General features: G+C 56.3%; 1 protein-coding gene across 1 annotated transcript; it reads right to left on the reverse strand.

The window, feature by feature from the left end:
- Window positions 1–298: 298 nt before the first annotated feature.
- On the reverse strand, window positions 299–21,028 carry ZNRF1 (zinc and ring finger 1). The gene is given in 6 exon segments (XM_075101765.1): window positions 299–1,597; window positions 1,741–1,831; window positions 1,936–2,041; window positions 2,747–2,842; window positions 20,076–20,421; window positions 20,423–21,028. Coding segments are annotated over 5 exon segments (708 nt in total). The 5' UTR covers window positions 20,525–21,028; the 3' UTR covers window positions 299–1,597; window positions 1,741–1,773.
- Window positions 21,029–21,066: the final 38 nt, after the last annotated feature.

Here is a 21,066-nt window from a genome sequence, read left to right on the forward strand (position 1 = left end):
TGTCTTTTGGGGGGGGCGGGGGGGGGGGGGGCGGGGGTGGGAAGAGGACAGGACTCCCCAGCCCCTCCCCAGGGCTGTCCCTGTCCCAGGCAGTGCCCACAGACACCCACAAGGTAGGGGAACTGGGCAGGGACCCACTTTAGCCACCTCCCCAGAGGTGTGGTGCCAGTGGTACAGGGCTGGGAGCTCTCTGGGAACTGCTGAGTACTGCTGTTGCCATCCCCATGGCAAGCAGACACAGGGAAGGGGCATCAGCACCCCACAGGCATCGCCTGCTTCACCAAGAAAGTCAATGAAATAAAATAACAGTGAATATTTTATTGAACATTGTTTTAATACCATATCAAAACACCTTGACCAATGAAGGAAGCTCCCCCCAAGCTCTGAACTCCTAAGTTTTTTTCCTGTTTTTTTTTTAATATATAAATACAGAAAGGTTTCCCGCAGGGGCATGGCCACCAGCAGGGGAGGTCTCACCAACAAAAACGTGCCCGCCGCACCAGGAGGGGACAGGGATGGGCTGGGGCAGGTCACTGCCATGAACCGACACTGTCTTGGCACCTCTGGCAAAGCCACCCCCATGGCCGGGGGCATCCAGGGAGCCATTGGGGTCCTTCCCCTGTACCCTCCTTGAAAGGGTTCGACTCAAAGGAGATGGAAAGGAAGGGGGAGAGGGGCGGTTTTGGCAAGAGGAGCCTGGCATTGGGGGCAGCGGGAGGGGGCGGCGGGGATGCTGCGGCTCTCCAGTCTCTGAGTGGTTATAGCTGAGTTAAAGAGTGACCAGTCTGTAAACATCACCAGGGCAGGGAAGCTCAAATCGAAGAACACGCCAGTCAACACGAAGCTTCAGTTGTGGTTTGGTTTTTTTTTTGTTGGTTTTCTCTTTTTTTTTCTTCTTTTTTTTCCTTTTTTTTCTTTTTTTTTTTTCTCTCGTTGTAAACACTTGAAAGACGGACCCCCGTGGCTTGGCAGGGGGGAGCGGTGGCCCCGCTCCTGGCGTGGGGCAGAGTCCCCGTCTCATTTTGCCGGGGCCGGGGTGGAGATCTCCAAAAGGGAGATGGGAGAGAGGAGAAAATTCCCATTTAGTCAGTGCAAAAAAACCGAGCAGAGCCCCCGGGAGAGTCCAGGCGGGAGGTGGGGGGGTTGCCGGTGAGAAATGCCGCATGCTCCGTTTGGCTGGCTGTCCCCCGGCAGCTTTCCCCTTCGTTTTGGGGAGAAAAGCCAAACATCATGGCAGGGTTTCAGCCGAGGGCGTCCCCGGGGCCCCTGGTGGGCAGAGCTCTCCTGGTGACCAGCGACTGTGGAGGGGAGAGCAGGTCGCTCTGCTTTTCTCACACTGTCTTCTCCTGGATGTTTCTTTTTTTTTCCAATCATTTAAATTAAAAAAAAAAATAAAACAAAAACAAACAAACAAACAAACCCCGACAAAACGAATAAAAATAATAAAATAAAATTAAAAAAAAATCGCCGTTGTCCCAAGTGGATTCAAGTTTCTGGGTTTTATTTTTGTCTTCTCGAAGAATTTAAAGTCAGCCCAAAACTCCAGGCGGGGCAGGGGGGATGGGGAGAGGAGGTACAGCAGGTATAGCAAGGTGCCCTGCAAAGGCAGAGAGAGATGATCCCAGGTGAGGAGCAGGAGCCATGGCCACCCCATCCCACCCCACCCCACGCACCTCTCCTGGCCCAGGACTCAAAGCCAGCAGGGGTACATCATGGCTCAACAGCCCGCCACAGGCTCACCTTTGAGAGAAGTCAGCAAGCACGCCCGGTGGGTCAATCAGAAGGATGCTCCGGGCAAGATCTGTTCACTTCAAACCATGAGTCTATACAGCTGGAGAGAGGAGAGTGCGTCACCACTGTGCTGCCAAACCTCGGGATGGCCCTGCCTGTCCCCCTGCCACCCGCCTGGCTGCGTCCCCTTGCACATGGCGGTACCTTTTGTGATAAATGCAGAGGCAGGGCAGCCTGGCTATCGTGTCCCCCTGCAGCAGCTCCTCCAGGCAGATCACGCACTCGCCAGCGTCCTTGGTCAGCACATCATCTGGGAGGGGAGGAGAGGGCAGTGGGTTAGACACGGTCCACTATGGTGTCCCCCTTCCTGGGATGGAGGGGAACCCATGGCCACCTCTGCGGAGGCAGCTGGCATGGGGCAGCTGAGTGGCAGCAGCACTGGCAAATACTGGCAGGAGGCTCAGATGCAGGCACAGTGGGGAGATGGGGCTGGGGCGGCTGCAGCGAACACACCCCCTACCTGAGCTTCCAAAAAAAGCACCACTGAGTAGGGGGGTGAGCACCACTCTGCCGAGTGGTCAGGAGAGAGGATGGGATATACAGGAGCCTGGAGACCAGTGCTCAGCCCAGTAAGCCTTGCTGCCAGCAAGGAGGGGAGGAAGGCAACGGTCCTTTAGAGGGTCAGCCCAGGAGGACACATGCCCTGCCCTAGCCAGGCAGGATGCCTGGCCAGGGCGGCTCCCTCCGGCACGGCACACTGTGGTGAGCAACACAGGCACGGGGCTGTGTTACGAAAGGTCCCGATGCAAAAGCAGTGGGGTTGAGCCATGCTAGGGTAGTGGAGCGGAGCAGGGACCATGAGCTGCACCAGTCCGCTGGAGCACAGCCCTCTTGGCAAACCCAGCCAAGCTGCCTGCCCATACAGCCTGCAGCAAGCGTCTCTCCGGCCTGCCCAGAGCAATCCCAAGCCAGCAGGACGCTGTGTCCCCCACATAGCCTGGCTGCCAGCCCTTACCGTTGTAGGAGAGGCGAGGTTTGCTCAGACACATGATAAAGTGCATTTCCATCTCGTCAGAAGCCACAGATTTGGAGCAAATGGGGCACTTGAAACCTGGAGGGAGAGTGGAGAGATGAGCCCTTAGCAAGGGGAGAAGAGGAGCTCATCCCACATCCTGGGGACTCCCCGAGGCCACGGCGGGGCAGCAGGCAGCCCCTCACCTGCTGCCTGCATGGTGGCACACACACCCCACACAGTGCCCACTGGGTGCCTGCTCATCCTGTGCTGGCTGCCAGCAGCGCCGGCGCAGGGTACAGCTGCCTGAGACAGTGCGTCGGTCGTCCCCGTGCCCGCCGCGCAGAGGGCACAGAAAGCGAGCCAAGGCAGCACACACGTGGCCATCAGCTGCTGCTGGGCCTTAAAGGGCGAGGAGCAGCCCGGGCCACACAGCACCCTGCAGCTGGCAAATGCAGGAGCACGTCCCCATTCCAGGGTGGTGCTGCCCCTGCTGCTGTAGCTCAGCCCTGCATGGCTGAGCCAGAAAAGCTGCAAGGAAGGAGGTTATTCTGTAGTGCCGAAGCAGAGGACTGGCAGGCTGGAGCCATAAGCTCAAACTGATGCTTCTTCCAGCTTTTTGCAGGAGTGAGGTGGGTGCTTGCCCCTCCAATGCCAGCCAGCAGCCCCAAGAGTAGGGGGACTCCACAGGCTGACATCCCTGCTTGACCTTGGCCCTGCCTCGTCACCCAGACCTGCCGGACTTGGACTCTTGGATGAAGCTGGCTGTGATGTCCAGACCTGTTCTGCATCCTTGGTTGGGCATGAGGACGGGACCCAGCTGGTGCCAGGGTATCACACCAGTGCCACCACCTGCCCAAGCCACGCAGACCTCCATGGCATCATCGCCAGCACCACCAAGTAAGACTGCCCCAAATCCAGGTTTCCAAGACCCAAACTCCCAGGGATCAAATCCCCAACAAGCCCTGCATGTCACCTGACTGGGACTCCCTGCCCTCCCACTGCAGCCAGCTCAAGGTTGTGCGGTTTGTCACCACACAGTGCAGCAGGGCTCAAGCCCATGCAGCCAAACACGCACATGCCACCACCACCACGGGTTTGTACCAGAATATCTAGCAATTCCCTCCCTGCAGAGAGGGAGAGGGTAATTTAAGGACCTGTCTTCTAAAAGCAGATCAGGTTTGACTGCAGTGCTGCTTAAAAGCATTCTTCATATATATGCAAAGGCTGCTCAGGAGAGAAGAGAAAAAGGAACGTACACAAATTATCTAAGGATGAATCAGGTTCTTGTTTGCCACCACGTCCACGTGGCAAGGGCATTTTTTTTGCTTCTTGGAAGGAGAAAATGTGGGTGGCTTTAATGGGAGGCAGCTCAGACCTTTGCGATGCGAACAGCCAGGGTAACTGCTCAACACCTGAGCACCTTCTCATTAGCAGCAGTGATAAGTACAGATTACTTCCCAGCTCCCCAGATGAAAAGCTAGGACAGGGATGCCGACTCCTGCCCCTCTGGAGGGTGGTTATTTCCCAGGAGGGCACTGCAAGAACGAGCACTGTGGATCGTGGGGGACTGGCTCTAAAGGGACCCGCTAAAACAAGGAGCCCTCAGGCCCAGGGGCCCCTCTGGTGGGGTGCCAGGCTGGTCTGCAGCATGCCACCACAGGGACACATGCCTGCCCCAGTGCCAACAAGCCACAGGGTCTCCACTGCGAGTCTGGTCCCGTTTGCACCAAGCCGCAGCCAAAAGGGCAGCGCCAGCAGCCAGAGCCTCACAGGCAGCAGCACCCATCTGCCTTCTCCTCTCTGGCCTCATTTTACTCCTGACCGATTTGTACCTTGTGGCAGCAGTGCCCATTAGCTGAAACAGTTGGGTTTTTTTCTCCTCCCCAGTGTTTACCCGCCTGGTGTATTTATAGAGCAGGCTCAGATAGCCTCCCAGCCTGCCTTCTGCAGGACCCAACTAGCCTCCCCTTGCAAGACACCTTTTCCATCCCCAGGCTCCCCTGGCAGCCCGCCTGCCCCTGTCCCCAGCTGAACCAATTCTGCTTGAACGCAGATGGTCTGCCAGCTCCGCGGATGCCAGTCCCTACCAGAGAAGCTCCAGGGACCAGTTTCCAACAGCAAGCCCCTGGCGTAGGGCAGCTGCAAAGGGCTCCCTTTGGAAAAGGTGTTTCGGCTGCTAGCTTGGTGTCAGGGCAAGACATCTGCAGAGGTTAGGTACTGTCCCCCGTGCACTGCACAGGAAGACCTCATTTTCTCTGGTCCCCCCTTTTTCTGTGTCAGTGTGTTATTTTAAGCTGCCCCAGATCTGCTGGCTCCAGCAGCACCTGAAGGGATCCTATGAGATGTGCAACCGGGGCAAAGGGAGAAGGCCCTGGATGAGACCGCCCAGCCCGGGGCTGACAGGGCACAACTGCCAGCAGCAGGCAAAGCAGCAGGAGCCTGGGAAAGGGCAGGGCCCTTTGCAGGCTCCAGTGAGTGGTTGCTGCCATATCTCCAGGCCTCTTTGCTAGCTGGGGTGGCTTTAGCACATTTATAAATAGCCAGCACAAACACCCGTCACGCTCCTTGGCGCTCCCTGGGCAGCTGGCTGTGGGATGGGGACCCCACAGCCCCATGGCAAGGACACAGGGACATTAAACAGACAGAGGGGCCTGCGCTCAAACCCCAGCATGTGTGTGGTGTGCTCCAGCCACAGATGCTGACTGCCGCATGGGTCCGCAGGCTGAGCCAAGCACAGAAGCACACACACTTTCCTGGCTCTGCATTTCACAAGATGGAGGGTTGAAAAAAACAAAGTAAAAATTATGAAAATGCAATCGCATAAATTCCTGGGTCTGAGCAGGAGTGATGAGCCGGCATGGAAACGCCCCTGGGGTGGGGGGCTGCCCTACACCCCAGCTGTCAGCACAACTACTTGGCATTGCAAGAGCAACTGCTGACATCCCCCTCCACAGCAGGCAGCGGGAGCCAAAGGAAGCCCAATGCCAGCAGGAAGGAGAAGCTAGAGAAGGGGGTCTGCCTCCCTTGCCCCTTCTCTGGGTGACCTTTGGGGGAAGGTGGTAGATGGAAAACTACTGAGGACAGGGGACAGCTGGCACCTGACAGTGGCAGGCACCGAGCCCAGTGCCTCGGAGCATCCCTCTGCAGTTCAGGCAGGTGCTGGGGCCTGGAGCTGGTCCTGCAGATGAAAGGGCCGCTCCCCATGTGGCCAGCCCTCTCCAGGCCATGGGATTTTCCATGTTCCCCGAAATCCCCATTAATTTATCCTGCCTAAGCTGCCAGCCTGAGCGACGCAGGAGATTACATTGTGACAGCTGCTCATGGAAAATTCAGCTCCCTCCCTCCTCCTCAAGCCCTTTCCACCCTCCTCCCACACGCCTAGGGAAAAAAAAAAAAAAAAAAAAAAAAGAAGAGAGAGAGAGTGAAGGAAGAAGGGCCCAGCTATTCCTCCTTGCCTGGGCCTCCCATAGCCACAGGGAGGCTTGGGGGATGCTCCAGGGAAAGGCTATAGACCCTTCCTCCCTCCTAAGGTGCACAGGGCAGCTGGCGATGCCCCTGCCTGCAGCATGTTAAACCTGAAGCTAACACCATCTCTGTAAGTAGAGATGTGCAGACAGGCACCAGCTCTTACCAGGAGCAAGCAGGGAAAAGAAGGTGCTGCAGGAAGTGGGCTGGCCTGGAAAGGCAGGTTCAGATCCAGATTTGGACTCTCATATGTTGCAGGAGACTGAGACAGCCAAGGGCTTTCCAGGGCTGTAAGGCACACGTTGCCAGGTGATCTCATCTCTCCGATGGCTTGGTCTAGAAACCAGGAGCAAGCAGTGCTGGTGCTCTCCAGGGGCCACTGCCCTCTGAGTATTTTTAGGAAGGTTACGTGGTTAATTTTAGAGAGCTGGGCAAAGCAGATCTGGGAACCTTGGAAAACCTCCACCAGGTTCTATGCAAGCTGAAAAAGCCATTATGGTGCTGAAAGCACCACCACACAGGCTGCCAGGGCTTTGGTGGTGGCAAGAGGGTAAAGACACATTTCCATCCATCTGTAAACATACCAAACACAGCTGCTTCTGAAGCTGGGATACAAAATTCCCATCATTTGTGTCTACAAGTGATGTCCACAGCAATCTGCTTGGGAAAGCCACCAAGCACTACAGCAGGATCAACCACACCACATCCTGCGAGTGGACGCTGCTGCTCCCCTCAGGGATGGGCGAGACGTCGTCCACTGGAGCTGCAACCCTGTCCCTGACTGCTGGGAAAGGCACATGCCATGTCCGCATTCACTTGTCAAACCCTCTAATAGCTCGGTGTGCCTCCAGATGGACAGTGCCACCAGGAGTCATGGCATCACCCCAGCAGTAGGAGACCCTGGCTCTATCACTAGCAGATGGCCAAAATGTGGGGAGCAGAAGCTTTGCCACTGTGCAGCACCTCCAACAACAGGAAGATGCTGGTGGGGGATAACATGCCCTGAAGGCAGAGGGAGGTAGCAGCCCAGGCACAAACAAGTGCGTGCAACTCCAGCAGCTCACCCCATAGCAAGTAGCATTCACCAAAGGGATTCCAAACTGCCCAGGACCCTGCTACTGCAGTGGGATAAACCAGGAGCCCTGCATGTGGGAGTGGCTACGTAAACTCCCCAAAACACACCCACCCCAGGAGGGGTCCCGCCCACAGTGCCCAGCCGCCCCATGGGACACCCTGAACTCCAGAGAGCTCAGGGGTAAGCCCCAGGCTGCCTGATGTGCACAAGAGATCTGGAGACCTCAGCTGTGCAGCCCATCTCCATGTCTCCAGAGAGTATGCTGGGTCTCCGGCCAAGAGAGCTCCCTTACACCAGGTGAGGGTGCGGCCAAGCACAAGACAAATGCAGGGAATATTTGGGCCAAGCATGCAGCCGAAGCAGAGTCCTGGGGTCTCCCCCTTGCTGAGCAAAATGTGAGCATCCCACCTCCTCCCAATGGCTTCCCCAACATCACCAGCTGAACCAGCACCAGGTGGAGGCTGGAAGAGATGTATCATCTTAAAAAAAAAGAAACAAAACAACACACAACACTAGCAATTGAAACAGAGGACAAGACTGAAAGACAACGTATATGGGCCCTGTGGGTCAGTCTGAAGCAGAAACACTTGAAGTTGGATAAAGAGAAAGGATGCCAGCCCCAGGAGGGAAGTGATCATGGAGGAGTTGTCCTCCTTGCCAGCTGAGTGAAGGAAACCTGCAGAGCCAAGATATTCAGACCTGACATCTCCAGGAAAATAAATTCCCTACTGGCTTAAAGCAGCCTCATTGCCTGAAAGCTTTAGGACGAGAGGAAATGGCCTCAAGCTGTACCAGAAGTTTAGGTTGGACATTCAAAAAAACTTCTTCACCGAAAGAGCTGTCAAACATTGGCACAGGCTGCCCAGGGGGGTGGTTGAGTCTCCATCCCTGGAGGTATTTAAAAGAAGGGTGGACGTGGTGCTTGAGGGTATGGTTTAGTGGAGGACTTGGCAGTGATAGGTTAGCAGTTGGACTCAATGATCTTAAGGGTCTTTTCCAACGTTAACAATTCTATGATTCTATGAAAGCGATGGCTGAAGACAGCACATTGGAGATGGCATATAGGGTGCACGCATCACATCTCAGGCACTTGGGCACCACATGGACCTCGTAGCTGAGGACCTCCTTGGGTGGCCTCTTCCAAGAGCATCACCCACTGCGGAAGTGGCATTCTACCGGCCTCTGAGCAATGCAGCCAGCACTGCTGCCTTGTAGTGGGGTCAGGAGGCAGCTCGCTGCTGTACCAAGGACCCATCCCACCAAGGACCACTCTCGCTCGGCCAGCAAAGTGCTTGCATTGAGTGCCTGGAGGCCAGGGTGCCCAGCAGGATCAGGCCCAAACACACTTCCCCGTGCCAAAGAAAACCTCATCAGCTGCACAGGCAGATGCAGGAGCTGAAGCCTAACATAACCCCAGTGCCTGCTGCCCTAGCAGGACACAAGGAATGCTGTGGCGGTGCTCAGCTATTGGGCAGCACAAGGGTTGACACGAGCAGGGACACATAGGCAGGAAGGAGTAAAGCTTACACGTCGTGCTGTATGAGAATCCTTCCTCCTGATTCAAGGCTGCAGGGAGGTGGGGAAAGCATAAAGGATGAGTCCAGGGTGAAAATAAGACCTTCTGCACCCAGGAAGGTGGGATGGAGGCAGGGCTGGGGGACACCAGCAGGCCAGCCCCAGATGCCAGGCAGCAGGGACGTGGCTGGGCCAAGACATCCCTGGATGGCAGCTCTTGGAGAGAAACCCAATGGCGCAGGTTGCTGCCTTTGCAAAGGGACAGTCCTGCTCCATCCCCATTCCCACCATTTCCTTGCTGATCAAGTCAGTTCAGCAGGCTTAGCCGGGAGAGAACAAACTCTTCTAACGTGAAGCAGCACCCCAAAAAGAAGGTAATCCTGTGCAATGTGTAAGAAAAGCTGTCCCTGGTTTGCAGTGGCTGGCAAAGCCACTGTGCTGCAGGTGTTTGCTGTCAGGTCAGCCACACAGCAGCCAAGGGTGGCAGGGACATACCATGGACCACAAAGCTGGCCAAGGCCAGTGCTGCTGTAACTGTCAAGGCAGCAGGTTTTGGAGACGCCTCTGCCGGCTCCCACCCAACTCCAGCTGCAAAAATGAGATGTGGCAACAAGGAAAAGGCATTGGTGCTCCAGATGCAATGTGGGGAAGCCACTAGGGCCAGAGGGATGCAGGAGGGGCTGGGTGGCATTACATCACAGCAGCCAAGGGCTCGCTTGCTGCAAGCTGGGAAGAAGAGATTTTTTTTTTTTTCAGCCAGCTGGTTTCTTACAGAGGCAGTGGGGGAGGACAGGAAGAAGCAGAACAGATTGCAACGCTGGGTCTGAGGGAAGCCAGAAAGTTGGGAAGGGGCAGGAGATATGAGAGAGGGAGACCCACAAGGACATTTGCTCCAGAGCACCTAAAGCCGTCAAGCCTATGCAGACGGACACACCAAAGCCCTACAAGACACCTCCAGCACAGCCTGTGGACACCAAGAAGCAGGAGGGCGAAAAGGTCTAGCTATAGGGTCACAGGACATCCAGAGCCACCCCGCTTGCACACATATACTTAAAGACATGGAAACAGCCTTTGTATCCCAAGCATCCCTTCTGCCTGTTGCTGTTTCATGGCTGCAATTGCAATTTTTGAACAAAAGTACCTATGCTACAGGTAGAGAGCATCTCCCTCCTATAGCCCAGGCTATGCTGCAGGATCAGTTCCCTCAGACCTGGATGTGAAAGGCAACCTCCTGGGGACCCTCTGTCTTCCAACTAGTCCTAGTTTACTGCAGAAACACTCCCCCAGCTGCTGGGAAGAGTCTTCATAAGGAAGAACGTGTAGCCCAAAGCTAATTTTAGCATCCCAGAGAACAGCAAAGTCAAGCAGAGGGGTCCTGGGCAACAGCCCAGCAAAGTCATTAACACCTTAGACTCCTGCTGTTGGGCTGCAGGTCTTGAATTTACTGAGATACAGGCTAATTCAGGGCTCTCACTAGTCACAAAACCGGCCTGAGGCCATGTCATCACACAGATCTGGAGGAATGCCACAGAGCTGTCTCGCCACCTCTCAAGGGATGGTCAGGGTTTTGAACTCACTGCCCAGAGAGGAAAGGGATCCTGCAGGCATGCCTGGGAATTTCCAAAGGGTTTGCCTGTATGCCTGCTTTTTTTCCTCCCAAATATTTCTCTGTGAAGGAGGAAGCCCAACCGCAAGCCCTGCTGCGGGCAGCAATCATCCGCAATATGCACAGAGCCAACAGGGCAACAGGGTGGGTCCCAGGTGCCAAAATGAAGGAGCGCAGGGGATCCTCCAGCAGCACAGTGGGACACAGCAACTCAGAAATAGGAGCAGAAAGGGAAAGAGTCGGAGGTTTTGGCTCAGCAGGGGCTGGGAGGGAGCAGCAAGGCAACGTCACGCGGGGACCGGTGGGGTGAGTCACTTCTGACTAAGCCATCCGTTGGGAAGGCACCCACGGAGTCCCCACTGCCAGCCTCCAGTGGCCGCTGAGCTGCCAGAAGAACTCCCGCTTTTGGAAAGGCTGAAGCACAAAAGCCTAACCTGAGCCACTCCCAAACGCAACCAGATCCGACCCCGTGGGGTGAAACAGCAGGTCCCCAACTGCCTCCCTCGTGACCCCCGGGTTTTTCCAAAGCAGAATACTCCTGCCTTGCACTTCAGAGGCTCTGTCATACCTTAGCCGATCTCACTGGGAAGATGAAGGGACACTCCAGAGACACATGATGACATGTCCCAGCTTTGCGATGCTGACAGAGGGAGCAGAGCCCAGCACTGATCTCACCCATGTACTTGCTCTTGCTGGGAAGTAATCCCATCTGGCTCCTGGGACGCCTCCTCCCTGGGCATCCCATGGCAGCACCGCACAAAGGAATTGGTGGAGGGTCACCCATGGCACTTTGTGCCCAGGCTATAGGACACCCCGCGCAGGTGGCAGGAGTTACTGGGGGTACAAGCCCCCCAGGCCCCAGAGTGCATGAGAAGGATGGAGCACTGCTTTTCAGGGTAGAGAAAGGGCAATTTTTATGTAGCGGGCAGCAAACAGAGCACGAAAGGCACATGGAACTATGCCCACAGGCAGTGCATGGCTGTGAAATGCTTACAGCCAGTTAACAGTGGTTGTTTCTGCAGGAAGACAGACTGTTGGAAAAAAGTCCTAGGGAGGAGCACACTGCAGAGCAAGCCCCAACCTCACCTGCCCCCAGCTCCTCGCATGGTAGGAGCACAGCAGAGAGCATCTCCCTGCTCCCCAGGAGGGTCTGCAGCTACTGAGGGATGCTTGGTGAATGCCCCAGGCTACCAAGACAGCAGGAAGGGGAAAAAGTTGGGTGCAGACCTGCAGGATGATCACATACCTCTGCTGTGCATGGTGCTGGAGGGGAGGGATGCTCAACAGCACTGAGCTGCCCAGCCAGGCAGCATGAGCACCCCTTCTCCAGCCAGAGGCTGGGGATTTGGGGGGATACCCCTGTGCCAGGGATGGGGCCACACCACACAACTTGCTCTCACTCTGGAGCAGCCATGCCCCGTGCACTTCCCAACTGCCTTTGCAGCATGGAGGCAGCTGACAGACAGAGATGACTTTCTGCACCTCTGGGAGCTGAACCTCTGAAACACAAAGCGTGATGTCTCGGAGGAACAAACCCCTCGGTGAGCGATACAGTCTGCCCACGCCGGATCCAGCTAGCAGAGGCAGGAGGGGCTGTACACTGTGCCACAGTCAGGAACAACCCTGCTCTCTGTACCACCTTCTTTGCTCCTGCCTCCCCTTTGATTCAACATGTGCCACCCTCGAACACAGGAAGGGCTGAGCTGTCTCACAGACAGCAGCCACTGGGAGCAGGAGGGGGATAGTGGGGCGCTCTCTTCCCCAGGAGAAAGGAAAAACACCAGGGCAACACCCAGAGGAACATGTGTACTCCCACTTCCAGAGCTGGGAAGGGCCTTGGGAAGCAGAGTCCCCCTGTGAAACACTCACCCAAGACACTCCCAGGACCAGCTCAGGGTGTGCTCTGCTTCATACTTGTCTATGGGGAGCAAAAAGAAATCAAAGGCATCTACAACACCCGCAGAAGGGTAAGATCCAGGCAAGTAGCAGACTTCAAGGGCTACAAAATCAATGTTGCAATAAATAAGTGGATGGACAATAGCTTCAAAGCAGCAAGATCTCACTGGCGATAACCCGAAATGCCGAGGCAGCTCAGGCAGGGTGCTCAGCCTCACCCCATCCTGCTCAGCACCACCTTAACAGAAGGCTGGCCCCAAAACCAACCTCAACCCCTACTGACTCTACCTCCCTGCAGATGGCAATTTAAACCATCTGGCTAGAGCCAACACCCCCCCCCCCGCCCCCCCATTCTCCCCAGCTACAGACATACAGGCCTTGGATGGATGTATTGAAAGGTGAATCTAATTCCCTCCAGCACTTCCAACAAAATGTGGCTCCATTGCCTTGTAGGGAGAGCTCCCAAATGAATTACTGCGATTACCCCAGCTGCAGGAGAAACTGCAGGTTTTCCCTTGCTGGCAGCAGAGACTTCTCAAAAAAAATCAATTCCCAGAACACCCACCACGCCAAGCTGTAACGCAATCATCTAGGATGTGCAGAGGGGACCCCTCAACACCACCCTCAGGCTGCTGAGCTGTGATCAGAAAAAGACACACAGCCATGGTGAAAGCCACGGGGAGAACGAAGCCAGCTGCCTTTCAAGGCAGTGACAGGTGAAGACGCATGGAGGACATGGGAACTCCTTAAGCCAGGAGCCCCAGCCCAGGGGGAAATAAAATGCTGGGCGGGAATGTGAGACGGGGGAACATCACTCTGTTCTCCTGCCCGACTGCTGCTTTCCTTCTCTTGCATTGTCAGGCAGCTGGCCTCTAAAAATACTCACTGTTGTCACACTGCCCTGCCTGCTAGAGCCAGGGAACAGCTCTGAGTGGCTTTCAGTTCAATTCTTCATCTGTGCCATCATGCCTCCCTCACCAGGGCCTGTCCCAGCCCCATTTCTGTGCCTGGTAGGCCAGTCTCTCAGGAACCACAGCCATAACCCGATACAGCCTCAATGAGCTGAGGGTGCCTGCTGGGAACATACAGCCCTGGGAAATTTCTGCTAGCATTGCTAAAACTAGCAAAAGGGTAAATATTTCTACTGCATCTCTCTGCTCCTCTACAAAGTGCTGCAAGACCATTGCACAAGGTGCATGGTCTCATTTCCGTGTCGCTGATGGGAGGCCCACAGCTGCATGAGCATGCACAAGCGCAGAGAGGTGGGAATTTCCCGAGCTAATTTACCCTGCACCCTCTCAAGCTGCATGACATCGCAGCTGTCCCAGGGGCTGACCTGCTGCCCACACCAGCCAGCGCAGCTCAGCTCCACAGGGAAGGAGGGGAGAGAGGGGTCAGCTCCACCTCAGAGGTGCACTGCAGCCTCTCCAATGGTGAGGCACCATCCTTGCCAGTAAAATAAACCTTGTACCAAATGCCTCCAGCTGCCCATAGACCCCCGCCCCAGGGCCTGCAGAAGAATGATGCCAGCAGTGAGCAATGCATCCGCTCAAGCTCAGTGGGCTGCATGCGGCCCAAACCCAGTTGTGCACAGGCAATGGACCGAGCCCTATGCTGGCAGCACAGAGGCCAGCTGCGAGGACCTGCCTGCTGGCTCCCCCAGCTCTCCCTGCCACCCTCCTCAAGCCCTGGGTTGTGCAGGACCCACAACAGGCTGGAAAGCTAAACCACACCAAGAAAACGGAAGTCCCTGTCCCCCACCACAGGCACCCCCCTCCCCTGCCTACAGCCCAGCAGGGCAGGAAACCCGGCAGCAGCCAGGCTCTGCCCACGGGAAACGCTGTGCAGAGGCATGAGAAGAGGCCCCAGGCCATCAGGGCTTCCTGCAGCTGCAGCTCCAGACAGCCTCCCACCAGAAAGCACTGAGCAAAAGTGTTTGGCAAAGCAGCATCCCCAAGGGACAGAAGGAGCATCCCCACAGGGAGACCCAAGCCCCCAGGGGGTTCATGAAAGCTGCCCAGTGGGACCAGTGCCAGCAAGACCTCTAAGGCCCAACTTTAACCACTCTGAAAAATAAATGGGTCTGCTTCTACAGACAGAAGCTTGTTGTACCCCAATGCACACCCACGCCAGAGCACATGGATAAAGTGCTCTGCATCAGGGCCCACGACTTTCCAGCTCGTACAAGTCACTCACAAGCCCTTATGGTTTCAATTTTCAAGGGAACCAGGAGAAAGCCAGGCCACATCTACTCATACCCAAGTATTCAGCACATCTGGGGTTTTAGCATACCAGCAGTAGAGGCAACGAGATGTGCCTCATAGTTGCCCACTGGCTGGCCGTGGTGCCACGGGACCAGGTCGTGCAGGAGGAACGTGTTCACACAAAGCTCTTTGCTGCCTGTCTGATTTGTCACATGGGAGATCACAGTGGAGGAAAAAAAGCTGGGTTTGGGTTGTTTTTTTTCCCCTCCCTCCAAAGTGGGTTTTTCTCCCTCCCTTCATTTCTCTTGAAATTAATTTTCAGCATTTAGCAGCTTTTTCCCATGACTCTCTGCGGTTCCCTTGGCCGGGTGCCAGCCCTGGTACTGCTCCTCCACCAAAGATGTCTGCATCTGATTGATCCTCTGACCAGCGAACAAGAGACAGGGAGAGAGAGAGGGAGAGAGAGAGGGAAGGAGTCCTAATAGCACATTAATAAGAGAAGCCTTTACGTTTTTTCCAGTCACTGGAACAAACATCTCAGCAAAACAAACTAGCATGGGATAAACTTACGTCACAGGCCGGGAAGACAATCCTGGCTGGGAAGTGGGTCAGCCCAGGGAGCATGAAAGCGTCATTCTCAGCATCTCTGGAGTGTACATGTGTGCAGAGGGAAAGAGGACACTCAGCTCCCCCTGCACTGATTTATGCACAGGTTTAGAGAGGAGCAAGCCCAGCCAAGCCAGTTAGCACACACAGCAATTAGTATCTTGCTCCTGGGCAAGGCGGCCAAGAGATTTCAGAGGGCACTGGAGTGGCAAGACAGCGCAGCAAAAGCCTGCACTTGCTCTCGCTGCGGAGACTGAAGATAACCACCGCCGCTGGCTTCTCATGCACAATGCCAACGTCGACACACTTAAACTTCATCTCCAGGCTGTGGGTCGGGTATGCCTTAAAGCTGCCTTTGAGTCTCCCATCTTCTGGTATTTGGTGCTTCATTCTTCCAAGACAGCAGCTGCCTCTTCCCCTGACCCCGGGCATATGCTGTCCTGTGGCCAGCTTGGAGAAGGCAGAAGTGGAAGAGCAACCCCTCCAGACCCAGAGAGCCTAACAGCTGAATATCTCCAGCGTAGGGAGTCATCAGGACCGTTTCCATACCGTTTCCCAAACAATCTGCAGGTCTGGCAACTCTGCAGGTGCCCAGCCTGGCTGCCAGGCAGTCACCAGCACCAAGCCCACAAAAAGATGGTTTGAGGTCAGTCTCCTTTGGAAATTTCCAGTAGCAAAAATAGATTCACAATGGCAAGTTCCTGCAGACCTTAGGGTGCCCTTCCCCTGGCCTAGCCCCTCTAGAAAGGGGAGGGAAGCACATGTCTGCATGTTGAAAAGTTGATGGCAGGAAAGTCAGGGATGAATGTAGACCCCCTCTAGCAGCTCACTGATTAGCCAGCTAGAATTATGCTTTCTGGTTTTGGTGTAGAATGCAATGGCAGGACTAGCTCAGGAGTGATATCACCAAGCACCGATGAGAAAAGGCTCAGGACACAGAGCTGTCGGAGCACAGCACAGGTATATCACAGACCTGCCTCTTCCCCTGCTGGGCAGTGACCAGGGCTGCCTGACCAGGGGTTCACATATGCTTTCAGCTCACGTTCCAACAAGCGATCCCTGTTTCACATCCCTTACTCCAGGGCCAGATCAAAGAGCGCTTCCAGCTCGTTTCACTCTCTAATGCTGCCTGGAGGGGGACCCAGCCCAGCACCCTGGCTGCCATCTGTGCCAGACGGCCACCTCCCTCAGGCTGGGCCCTCCTGCTCCAGAAAAGCCACTGCTGAGAACAAAGCAGCTCACTTGGTAAAGGGGACCTCCTGACCTCACTGCTGCCAACATCCAGCTTGTTTTGTCAGTGCGTAGAAAGCCTGCAACATTCCTGATGGCTCTGCACATAAGGATGAGCTAGGCATTTCCCTAGGCTAGCTGGCAGACAGGGAGATATGGATTTATTGGAGCTTCAAACACTCCAGGGCTTTGGGTGATGATGGGGATTTCCAGATAAACTTTAAGCTACTTACAGCCTCTGCAAACTACCCGAGATCCTCTGATGAAGATGAATAACATGAGTGATGCTAAGAACCACAGAACGCTGGAGACATGCAGTGTAAAACCACACATCTCTTCCTTCTCCCTTCTTCCCGCTAGCCTTGGCTTTGCTGAGAAGACCTGATGTCACAAAGCTATGGGGACAGAGTCAAGTGCTACAAGCAAAGTTCAAAGTTACAAAAGATGTTCTGTCACCTTCCACTGGGAAGTAGATCTCAGAAACCCTGGGCAGACAGAAATCCCAGATCAGTTTCAGGTGGAGCTGGAGCAGTTATGTTGCTCATGCAGATGGCAGACACACCTGGGAAAATCCCTGCCAGGAAACAGGATCTGCTTACCCAGGGAGGTGCTGTCCCCTCAGAGGGAGGGACAAGCTCCACCACAAAGGTCAGAGCCCCCTTGCCGACCCCATCTGAAAGATGCACAGCAGCAGCTCTCCTCCCCTGGCCCTGGAAGGACTAGAGGCCATTGGTACATAACTGCTTCTGCCGTCCCTGCACCCTGGCACCAGTGGCAGAGCCCGGAGGGATTTGGCAGTGGGCTCTTCCTGCCGACCATCATGATGCACAGCACCCTACAGCGATGCTGCAGCACATGCTGGCCCTGGTGACCACTTCGCAGCCTCACTCTGCACAGGCTTCCCAGTGCAGCCCTCCGCTCTCCCTCCCTGAGCACCCCTGGCTCTTCTGCAAGCCTTTGACTGCAGAGAGGGGAAGGAGTGACACCAGCCAGGGAAATAAGCTCAGCCTGCCCCAGCGCACTCCTTGGCGTCCCTGCTGAAGGGGCAGATGAGCCATGAAGCAGCCAGAGAGGCACACAAAAATCAGTATCGCAGATAAATGTAGCGGCAAGGCCCCAAGCCTATCTGCGTGCTCCCGTTATCGTCGACATGCTGCTGCAACGACAGCGCCTTATCACCAGCATTAAGCCAAGGCCCCTCGCTGTCCCACTGAGGTCTCTGCAGAGCCCAGGTTTGAGGTTCCCGGCTCTTCCTGCAAACCTGAGTACTCCTGGAAGAGCAAGCCCATGGACAGAACCTTCCCCACATGCTGAGACTGGCACCATCCACGTCTCCAGCCTGTTGCAGAGGCAGGAGAAAGGGGCAGGCGGGGCAAGGATCCCCTCTCCAGACCTGTTATGCACAGAGTTTGGGGGGCTCCCCACCTCGTGGCAGTAGAGCAACTTTGGCGGATCCCCAAGACCCCCAAGTACGCATCCTCCTGAGTGTGTTTGGTGCATTGGCAGCTCCCTTCATCCCCTCCCTCAAGTCATCCTTCAAAAGGAGCAGGGACAGTCACGCACAGCAATGTCAAAGCTCCTCTCCGTTTACTGGAGCGCTGCTGCTTCAGCACTTTCCAGTGGCTAATGGAGTGGCTCAGTGCTGCGAGAGGAGCGGGTCAATGGGGAGGCAGGTGAGAAAGAAGCGAGTAGCTCCTGACTGCCCTGCTGTAGGTTAACCAGGTGCAACAGGAGATTAGCAGGAATTTTAGCAGTCTTGAGGTGCCTTACTTCCCCTTCCCCTTGGTCTCCAAAGCCTCCATTAACCTCTTATGCTAAGAGGAAGAGCGCAAAAGTTTAATGAGCTCTGAGGAGTTTTCAGAATGTTTTTTAAGCATCCTCCACTCCTTTTGCTATTAATTAGCGATGAGGAAGAACCACCGCCGGGAGAGGCTTCGGCATGGACTGAACAGCTCTCGCAGCTGCCTGCGCACAATTCAGCATAGTTCAAATGCTCTCAGAGGGCCACAAAGGAGACACCAGAGAAACATAGTTCTTGCAGCACTTCCCACAGCTCACGCTGCAGTCTTCCAAGGGCACCAGTTTAACTTCACAGCGTGGCACTAACTTGCATGAGCAGCCAGAAAAAGCTTAACTCCATTCTGCAGCTGGTTTATTTTTATGAACAGGTTTTTGCCTCTCAGCATTACAGTTTGAGAACTATCATTTAATGCAACGGATACTCTCTGACTGACCACCTCTACATACAGATCAGCTGCATGGTGTTTCGGTAACAAACCCCTCCTCGCTCCAGCACCAATTCAGCCAAAGGCCCCATGGCACTCACTCACATAGAGGCTTGTGGAATACCTGGAAGGATGCTGTACCTTCATTTCCTTCTGCGTTTAAAAACCAGAGCAGCAGCACAGTCTGTACAAGGTCACAGAGCAAAAAAGTTTGCAGAAATGCTCAGCCTCAACTCTGGCGCCACATGCCAGCCAACCCTCTCCATCTGCCAGGGAGGACTACAAGCACCCCACTTATCTGGATCAATAGGAACTGGGCCCGGGGCGTTATGCCACTGAGAATGCAAAGAGAGCCATATGGCTTCTATCTGCTGAGAAGAGAAGCCCACGGAGACTGGGTAAAGGGGAAAAAATCCCAAGACAGAAGTAGGAAAATGGGCCCCACGAGCCTCATTTTGCACTTTGTTCTTGTCCACTGGTTTAGTTTCAAGCCTTCCTGAAAATAAGGCATTGTCCCAAGGCATATTATGAAATTCCCAGACCACGTCATGCAAAGAGAACACTTACGGCGTTTGCAAGGGGGCTGGGTGGGAGAGAAATCCCAGACTATTCCAGGAAACACAAGAAGGCATCCCTGAAATGACTTCCACTCTAGCCCAGAGGGGAAGGGAGGACCTCCCACCTCGCTCCCTGTACCCAGCCAAAACTGGGTCAGTGACACAGCCCTGCTCGCAGCCAGAGCTCCTCTCCAGGCACCCAGACACATGGAAGGGTCCAGCCACAAGGGTTAGGATGGGGGCAATCTTGCTCCTTCCCTCAGCCTGACAGGTTTCCTGCAAGAGAGTCCAGCCGGCTCCCCAGCCCTAGTAAAGAGGCAGGCAGGTCCTCCTCTGCTTCCTCCCCAGCACCACAACAGTACCAGCTAGCTTGGATAAGAAAACCTGCTTTGGCCTCTCCCTGGTGCTTTATTGCATGAAACAAAGGAGCAAAATTCCCACGCCTTGCTTTCAAAGGCTTCCTCTTTCCTCTGCCTTTTTCCCAGTTTCTAAGGCATGGAAACCACTACACCTGACTGGCACTCCCCAAACACTTTCAAAAGCAGAGCTCAGCCTGGTCTTCAAAACCAAGGGCTTCAACTACAGCACCCTCGGACCACCTTTCCCCAGGTTGAGGCAGAAGGTTGGGGGTGCCACATCCATTGCTTTGCATCCCAGAGCCAAAATGGCTCCCTTCCAGAAAGCCTTCTCCCTCCACAGCCCCTTCCTCCCTTGACCTTGACACTGATGCCGGCCGTGGTGCTTGCTCGCTCACCCACCCACCCATCCGTGCCAGGGAGGGGATGGGGGGCCTTCCTTCAGGCTTGGCACAACAGGTCTTTACCAGTGGGCCAAGCAGGGTGCAGCCCCACCTTCACCGGGTGGGCTGTGCCCACGGCCTCCCCCAGACCCGGGTACCCACGGAAGGAGGGAAAAACCAGGGGGGAAGGCTCCGGGGAACCGACACTCACCGCTGTGCGAGCTGAACCACCGCGGTGCGATGTGGAGGGGCAACGCGTCGGCCAGCGAGGCCCTGGCGCCCAGGTACAGCATCCCGTCTCTATGGTGACCGCCTCCCGTCTCCTGGTAACCGTTGCCATGAGCGTACGTGGAGTCGGAGCCCGGACCGCCACCACCGCCGCCGCCGCCCGGGGCCCGCTCGGCCTCCCCCGCCGCCCGGGCCGCCGCCGCGTACAGCCCGAAGGGGACGGCAGCGGCCGCCGCGGGGTCCATGCCCATGCCGGCCACCGAGCTGACGGAACGGCTGCGCAGCCCCATGGCGCCGCCGCCGCCCGCCCGGTAATGGCCGAAGGGGGGCGGCCCCCCCCCCTCCTCCCGGCGGCGGCACGGCGCTGTCATCCGTCGACACCCCCGGGAAGGGGCCCCGCGAGCGGGTCGCCGTGCTTTGCTTGCCCCCCATATAGGCTCCGCCGAGCCGGAGGGAGCCGAGCGACAGCCCCCCGCGGGGAACGGGGCCGCGCCGCCCCCGGGAGGCGAGAGGGGGCGGAAGGAAGCGGGGGGGGAGGGGGGCGCGGGGAGCTACGGGCGAAAACCCATCCCCGCCCCAGGCATCCTCCCCCCGCCGGGCCCGCAGGGGCGGGGGCGCCCCGAGTCCGCCGCCGCCGCCGCCGCTACCCCCGGCGGGAACCGCCGAGGGCTCCGGGGCCGCGGAGGGGAGGACGGGGACAACCGGCGGAGGGAGGGAGGAGGGTGGACGCCGGCCGGGTCGCTCCGCCCGTCTCGCTCCTGCCTGGGGCGCGGCCGGCGATCAGCTGCGGCCCATGGGGGTGATGGGGGTGACGGCGGCGGCGGCAGCAGCAACTGCTGCTGAGGCGGCAGCAGCGGGGCGAGGGTGGGGCGGGCGGCTGGGCCCCGCTCCACTGTACCGGGCACGGCCTCGCTGCCGGCCGCCGCCAGCCGCCTGGGTGCTCGGCGCCGCGCCGGAGACAATAGAGGCCGGTA

This window comes from Phalacrocorax aristotelis, chromosome 8 (genome assembly GCF_949628215.1).
Source record: "Phalacrocorax aristotelis chromosome 8, bGulAri2.1, whole genome shotgun sequence".
Lineage (NCBI taxonomy): Eukaryota > Metazoa > Chordata > Aves > Suliformes > Phalacrocoracidae > Phalacrocorax > Phalacrocorax aristotelis.